This window comes from Petaurus breviceps, unplaced genomic scaffold (assembly GCF_028583685.1).
Source record: "Petaurus breviceps papuanus isolate PSGF00001 unplaced genomic scaffold, PetGlider_PUasm1.0 118, whole genome shotgun sequence".
In the NCBI taxonomy this organism is placed as follows: domain Eukaryota; kingdom Metazoa; phylum Chordata; class Mammalia; order Diprotodontia; family Petauridae; genus Petaurus; species Petaurus breviceps.
Genome location: NW_027185616.1, coordinates 7,020,953 through 7,029,398, shown reverse-complemented (window position 1 = coordinate 7,029,398; position 8,446 = coordinate 7,020,953). Strand labels below are relative to the sequence as shown.

At 37.6% G+C, this 8,446-nt stretch overlaps 1 protein-coding gene across 3 annotated transcripts in view; it reads left to right on the top strand.

Annotated features, from left to right (window-relative positions):
• GRIN2A (glutamate ionotropic receptor NMDA type subunit 2A) overlaps positions 1-8,446 on the top strand; it is a 500,965-nt gene that overhangs the window by 383,251 nt on the left and 109,268 nt on the right. For all 3 annotated transcript variants that reach the window (XM_069085705.1, XM_069085697.1, XM_069085690.1), the window contains exon 5: positions 5,094-5,299. In XM_069085705.1, the coding sequence (XP_068941806.1) occupies positions 5,094-5,299 (206 nt within the window). The remainder of the gene's footprint in view (positions 1-5,093; positions 5,300-8,446) is intronic.

Here is an 8,446-nt window from a genome sequence, read left to right as displayed (position 1 = left end):
GAGAGAGAGAGAGAGAGAGAGAGAGAGAGAGAGAGAGAGAGAGAATGGGACACACTGATTGTTAAATGTGGGGAAATGGAAGAAATTGAATGAACAATAGCAAAAATGCAATATTAGACTTCTGGTGCCATTGGATAATGTGAAGTCTAGTACATTCCCAAACTATAAAACTATAATCTGCCTTCAATATGGCAAAGCAAGTATTTCATCCTATTTTCCTTAATATTCAGGCTAAAATTGCCATGGACTCTCCCTGTCACCTTACTCAGAGACCATTATATCCCTTACCTAATTTTCACCAAACTTTTTTTTATGGTTGTACAGACAGCCCATGCCATATGTTTGGCGTCTAGAACTGAGCATAAAATTGTGATATTAGATCCTTAGAGCCAGATATTTCTATTTATAGCCATTGGATTATTTACACTTGAACTCATTGCCCTGTTTCAAATGCAGGGAGTATTTGGATATACTCCTTTTTTTTAAGTTCAGAGGTGGCCCTGGGACCCATCTGTGCACACATCCTTTTGCCATTTTTAGAATGTAACCAGAAATGCTACAAAGTAATCTCAACTCGGCCTGTCACTTCTCCTCCTCTGAAAGTTGAAATATTTGTCAGTATTGTGACTGATAGTTCACTTACTTTAGACTTGTGACATTCTGTTCAAAAGCACACTGAGTTAGTGGATATGTATGTCATTAGTATGTGAACTCTCAAGAGGGAAGCTATATCAGAACCCAGTTGTAGTTCTGGAGTCAGCTATGCCCTAATGCTCAACATCAGCAAAGGTACCTGAGGAAAGTTGCTGTATCTCATCAGAGAAGAAAATATATAGGGGTTAGGAATTTTATTTATACACACACACACACACATGCACATTCATATACATATACATACACATGCACACACATATCAGACATGCACAACTTGACAGTAGGTAGGAGCCAAAATTAAAATAGGCTAACATTCTTTGAGTCACAGATAGATTAGACTAGAGTCAGACTGATGCTGATTGGTTGCTGTGAGTCACGTGACAAACAGGAGAGAGTGCAGTGGTAACCCTACATTTTTTTCTGAAGGGTCCAATGCACATTTAACCTATTCTTTAGTGTGAGGCAGATAAGTGATTATACTGAATTCCCTCTTCCTCAAGTCACTTCCTAGGAGGACCTTAGGTTTTCCTTCCTTCCTTCCTTCCTTCCTTCCTTCCTTCCTTCCTTCCTTCCTTCCTTCCTTCCTTCCTTCCTTCCTTCCTTCCTTCCTTCCTTCTTGAAGGTCCCACAAATTTGTTTGAAAGCAATAATTTGTGCTGAAACACTCTAGTATACTGAAAGAGGGAAGACAGATTCTAAGGGTACATTTTAAGTAAACCACCATTGTTTATTCATCTAGTAAACATTTGTTGATTGTTGGAGGGACTGAGAGAAGAGAGGCACACTAATACATTTTTGTAGAATTACAGATTGACTCAAACATTCAGGAAAACAATTTGGAATTATGGGAGAAAGTTTACTAACCCATGTATAATTGATTGTAGAATCCTTGTATTGGGCATATTCCCAAAGAATTTAAGAGATCAAAAGAAAGGTCTCACATTTATTAAAATATTTGTACTGCACTTTCTATGATAACAACAACAACAGCAGCAACAACAAAACACTGGGAAGCAAAGAGGTTCCTATAGATTGAGGAATTATTGAAAATATTGTAATTTATTAATGTGATGAAATGCTACAATACCAGAACAAATGATATTTTTATGAGGAATCCTGAGATAATTGGGGAGTTTTAAAGGGACTGATGCAGAGTTAAGTAAGTACAACCATAGTGACTAAATAATAAATGGGCAGCTAGATGGCACAGTGTATAGATTGCCAGGCCTGGAGTCAGGAAGACCTGCATTCAAATTTGGCCTCATACGCTTTCTAGCTGTGCGACCCTGGGCAAGTTACTTAATCCTATTTATTTCAGTTTCTTCATCTGTAAAATGAGCTGGAGCAGAAAATGGCAAAGCACTCCAGCATTTTTGCTAAGAAAACCCCAAATGGGGTCACAAAGAGTTGGACATGACTGAAAACAACTAAACAACAAAAATCATAATGTAAATGAAAACAACACTAAAAGGTAGCCAAAGTCAGATTTATTGTAATTGCCAATTTTGGTTCTAGAGAAAAGATGATCAAACACACAGACTTTTCTCAGTAGAGAGGGTGCTATATGCTGTTAGATTTGGTTGCTATGATATTGATGTCCTGTTTTTCTTTGCTTTAAGAGAGGGTCAAATCACATGGTAGGGAGGTAGCATTTTCAAAAATGACTAAGCTATAAGAAAACATAAATGAAACAAAAAAAATGTGAGTGTCCAATATGGTTTAGATGCTGTGACGGATATCAGGAAGAAGACATGGACCCTCCATCTTAGAGATGACATTTTAGTAGCAGTAGAAAAGTCATATACATGAAGAATTGTTGATCAAAGCAATACATAAATGTACAAGAACAGTACAGCATGTTGATAATTTAGAGGAAATGAGGTTCACTGTCCTCCAAAGGAGGGTTTAGGAAAGTCTTTTGGAGGAGCTGATATTGTGAGTCAAGACCTTGGAAAAGTAACTTCCTTCTCTGGGCCTCAGTCTTCTCATTTGTACATTGAAGGATTCGACTGTTTGATTTCTAAATATTTAACCATATAATGCTTTTTGGAAGAACTGGACAGTCAGAGCTGGGGGCAGTGGTAGGGACAAATACTTGAGCAAAGGTACGGGAGTGAGAAATGACAGGGAAAAGGTGAATTTTAGTACAATTTTCACATCTCTTATACCTGATTTAGGAGACTTACAAAGAAGAGGCAGAGTCATTAGTAATGTAAAAGCAGTTTTTGGATGAGCATATTCATTTTGTACATAGGGAGCATGAAAGAGTGGGGAGTGAAAACTAGATAAACAGAATGAGTTCAAGTCATGGAGCAATCAAGAAATAACTCACTTACTGAAAAACAAACCATCTCAATGTGCTCACAGGGTGGTTGGGGAAATGGGAAAAGTAATGATGTGGCTTGTTTATCTTCATATGTCAAGCCAAGATATAGATAGCCAGGATTTTATTTCAAATCTCCTAGTTTTTAATGCAGATTTCGTTGTACTTGATTCTCTTGCATGAATGAATTTCCTTGTAATAATGGTGATGATGATGATACAAGCAGCATTTATATATTCTTAAGGGTTTGCAAATCACTTTGCAAATATGGTCTTATTTTATCCTCCCCCAAACCTTGTGAGGTAGGTGCTACTATTATCCCCAGTTTACAGATGGGGAAACTGAGGCAGGAAGAGATTAAGTGACTTGCCCAGGATCACATAACTAATTAACGTCTGAAGGCTAAGGCCATATTTGCTGTAAGGTTTTCCTGATTCTAAGTCCAACAGTAAATCCAACACTCTATCCATAGAGCCATCTAACTGCTGAAGTGTGCATATATATCTTTGATTCCTTATGCATCGTATTGTCTTGATAGTACTTGCTAAAGAAAGGTGTATATGTGTATGTGGGGAGGGGTGGAGTGGGAGTTGATCAGAAACAGTTGTATTGACATAACTGTTTGATTCAGAATGATTTGAACCAAAGAAACTCTTTCATCCAGGTCATTCTGGGTATTAGTTATGAGCACCTATCTTTTTGCAAAGCTATAATAGCCAATATTTAGGAAAAGCTTCAAGCACTTGCCTCCTACAAAAGGAGAAACTCAACTTCTAAAAAGTTTCCTAGTTTGTTATCATAATAAATATTTATTGACTGACAGAGCTATCATCTCAGGTAGAGACAACTGGTTCATCCCAAATCCATGCCTTCGATATTCAGAATGCCCATATTCAGAATACTCAGGATCAAGAGCTGATTCCTGGGAAGATGAGGTTACCTCAGGAGAGGTAGGAAGGTTATGTCAGTGCAAACAAGGCTGCATTTGTTCCTTTGCCTTTTCAGCTTTGGCATTTTCCTTCTGGTTGGTGTTGCAAATAAAACCTTGACCTCAAATGTCAAGTAATTGTGTGTGGGAGCTGGAGTAAGAAAGAGAGAATGCAGTTCTGAGGGAGATAGTTTGCTTTTTAAGTGAGTGACGCCAATAACCTGTCAAATAAAATTAAGGTTCAAAACATAAAGCTTCATATTTTACTTTGCTAGGATTGGAGGCCATCATTCAGATGGAATACAATTGATTTTATTTTGACAGAACTCAATGAGCATTAAACTGTGAGAGTCACTATAGTGTTCGGGATTTAACAAATGTTCCCTGTAATTTGCAATTTAACTAAAGCCATGTCCTGGGTTAGATTGACAGGTCTTGCTTTCTTGCCCATCCTACCCTCACATATGGTCTTGTCTCTGCTGTTATTGCCTTCGTCTCTTTGTTTTTCTCTCTCTTCTACTCTTTCTACTTTCTGGTTCCCTTCTTTGCCTTCTTCCCTTTGCTTTTGCTCCTTCTTTCTCTATTAATTTCTTCTCATGGTAGTGGCTAGAATTCTGGACTTGGATTCAAGAAGACCTGGGTCCAAATCTTTCCTCTGAAATTCAGATCCACATGACCATGGAATGAGAATTGAGAGGAATCTTAGAATTCACCTAGTTTGATTTTATATATGAGGTAACAAAACCAAGAATTCACATGAGTTATACAAGACCACACAGGTACTAGTAGGAAAGCAGATCCAGGATTTGAACTCAGAACCTGTGATTTCAAGTCTTATATTGTTTCTACTGCACCATCCTGGGTTCAAATCTTGCTTCTGACACTAACATGTGACTCTGGGTAAGTATTTTAACTTCATTGAACTTCAGTTTCCTCACATCTATGGGGATTATGATACTTATATTGCCTATACCAAGACCATTGTAAAAATCAAAGAGATACTGAAATGATTTGCCAACTTAAATTTGCTATAAAATTTCGATTATTATTTTAAAAAGTTGTGATGAAATTTTTAAAAGTTATTTTCTGCCAGGGTATTATTCACCCTTATCCCTAGTGATGGAGGACTAACTGCTATAGAAACTAACTGTGAATGAGGATGTGTGTATCTTGGTCTTTGTGATGCAGGTGGGGAAATGGGAGAACCAGACCCTGAGCCTTACACATTCCGTGTGGCCGAGGTACAAATCATTTGCCGACTGTGAGCCGGATGACAACCATCTGAGCATTGTCACTCTGGAAGAAGCTCCATTTGTCATTGTGGAAGACATAGACCCATTGACTGAGTCCTGTGTGCGAAATACTGTGCCATGTCGGAAATTTGTCAAAATCAAGTAAGGGAAAAAATTCTTATTGGGAAATATTTCAATATAATTTTTTTGCCATATCAAATATGAACAAATGCTATTCAGTAATGAGTATTTTGTGGATTTCAGTATAGTATAAAGAATGCTAACTCTAGGAAATATGGATTCTAGTTCTATCTCTATTAATTAATTCTTTATCTTTTAAACAGGACATTTCACAGAATGATGGGATCATAGATTTAGAGTTTTCAATGTGACCTAAGAGATCATCTAGTCCAACTCCTTTGTTTTGCAGATAAGGACACAAAGGGTCAGAGAACTAAAGTCAATTGTGTAGGGTCCTGCAGCTAGTAAGTAACCAAGCTGAGATTTGAATTCATACTACCTCTATCTTGATTTATGGAAAAATTTCCGCTAATCCATTCAAGTTTCTGTTCTGGTGTCCCCTAAACTGTTACAAAATAAATTATAGTTATGTACTTGTTTGCAAGGTTATGATAATCAAGAAACTGCTCTTTGATTCCATTTGATTCCAAATCCAGTGTTCTTTCCATTATGTTACATAAAATTTCCTTAGTCTTCAGTTTCCCCATTTGTAAAATTACCTCTAAGGCCCCCTCCAGCCACGATTCTAATTCTTTGAAGTCTTTCCCAACTCAAATATTCTATGGTTTGAACTTCCAGGACTTTCAAACATTGGGTTATTTAGAGAATAGAATTTGCCATTAACTGAGTCTAAGAGGGAGTTCATGGTTGAAACCTTCCTGGTTAAGGATCAAGGAAGGCCCATGGTGGGGAAATTCCCCTACCAAGAGGACCTAGGAATATTGCATGGCAAAGCACAGCTGGTAACTAGAAATGGAATGTGCTAAACTGAGGGGATGAAAGAAAGAGTGATGTACCAATGGCAAGTCAGGTGAAGTACCCAATTATACTGTAGAGAGAATGTTTCCATTTGCTGTTTTCTGTTCACTTTGGAATGGCATCCTTTTTTTTTTCATACCTAAGGTCTTGCCACTATTGTTCATGTTATTCTCCATCAAAATAGCCCTCTCTAAGCAAGGTGGGATACTTTACTTCCTGATCAATCAATCAGCCAATTAAGAAGCATTGATTTATTATATGCCTATTATGGGTCATTGTAGCTCCAGTGCAATATTTACAGTGCCCACAATCATGATAAAGACCGTGACTATAAGTATCACATGATGTTCAATATCAAAATATTCCAAACTCTCCATATAGAGGAAAGAACTGAAACATTTATTTAGACACCAGAAAACCAAATCCCAAAACCAGTAAGCAATTCCATTATAGTACCAAAGATATTCAGAAGCCATAATAACGCTGAGAAACATAGCATCCTTCAGCCTTCCCACAAACCAACAGGAGATGAATATCTATGCAAAAAAAATCTCCATCTCCATAATGAGAGGCTTCTCTCTCTCTCCTAATGTTTCACTAGCTCTGAACTAGCTTCCTGTGGGCTCTGCTTCCCTTCAGCAAAACTCCTCCCACCACATGCTCCATGTGACCACATTCAGCCTATCAGGGGGCAGAATTTACTTTCAAAGCAGAGGAAGTCTTCAAACTCCCCCCTAGGTCTATTAAAGGGCAAGGGAGATCTTCAAACTCCCATTCCCATTGCAGTTATGAATACACTAGATGCTTGGAATACAAAAAATAAAATCTGGAACCTTTCTTTCCACAGGTAGAGACACCATGTATAGCTATACATATTTATACACAATACATAATCAATAAAATAAGGTAATATGTTGGCGGAGGCACTGATAGCTAGAGGGACACATGACATTTAGCATGTGAATTAGATCATAGAACTGAGTTGGAAAGAACCTTGGGGAGGATCATGGCATAGTGGTTATAGGAACGGACTTGGAATTAGCACAACTTGAGAGGGAATGCCACTTCTAACCTTCTTAGATGAGTGATCCTTGTAATGTCAGTTATTCTCTGTCAGCCTCAGTTGCCCCATCTGTAAAATGGAGATAACAACAGCACTTACCTCACAGGGTTATTGTGAAGATCAAATGAAATGCTGTCTATAAATTATTTTGCATTATCTTAAAATGCTATGATAATATGAGCTAAAATTCTTTCATGAAAACTCTTAATTTTTTTTTTAAAGCAATCGGGGTTAAGTAACTTGCTCAAGTTTACATGGCCAGTTATTTCTGGGTGTGGTGCTAAGTATCTGAGCCCAGATTTGATCCCCAGGTCACCCCAACACTGGAGCCGGTGTTCTTACTCTCTGTGCTACCTGGCCACCCCAAAAACTCTTAATTTTACATAGAAAGACAATGATGCTTTGCAAGTTTAAGTGACTTGTCCAGAGTCATATAGGTTGTAAGTAGCAGAGATGAGATTTGAATCATTTTAAGCTATTAAAGATTTGGGATATACACTGTTTATTGCTGTTTCTACTACATGTTACTGTCCCCTTTGTTTCCCTGATCCTATGTGGTGGGGTATAATTCTCAGTTTTGCTACTAATTTCATGTCTTACTAACACTAGAAGACAATGGATTTTTCCCTGGAAGAATAAGCATTCCTCTTCTTTTCAAAGAATCATCTAAGATAATAAAAATCAGAATGTGCAATATAAGTTGTTTTGGTACTGAACAGGTTGCCTCCAAGGCAAGCTTACCTGTAGAAAATGTAATCAATTTAATCCTTGTTAACATTGGGGGATAAAGAGATTCCATTTGTCCTTAACACTCCTAGACAAGGCACCACTGTTGATTATCACTTGGATACCTTATAAGTAGCAAGTGTCTGAATGGAAATAGCATAGTAGGCAACAATCTTCTCATCTAAAGCCCAAACTGGAATTTAAACTCATTTAGCTGTTTATATTTCTGGGTAGAAAAGTCAATTTTTTTTTCTTTCCCAAAGAAAGCTGTTACTTGGTGCTCTTTCACCCACTTTTTTGGTTCGTATGTGGATAATAATAATCTAGTCATCTATTTCTATTTAGGAGAGTGGCAATTTGATTCTATTGATCTCAATTCTGAAACTAGTTCTCACCAAATACTGCCAGACCACAGTCTCTATTTTTTTTGTTACTGAAGAGCTACATTCTACCTGGCTTCTCTTTTTATCTACACTTTCCTTCCTTCCTTCCTTCCTTCCTCCCTCCCTCCCTCCCCCCCT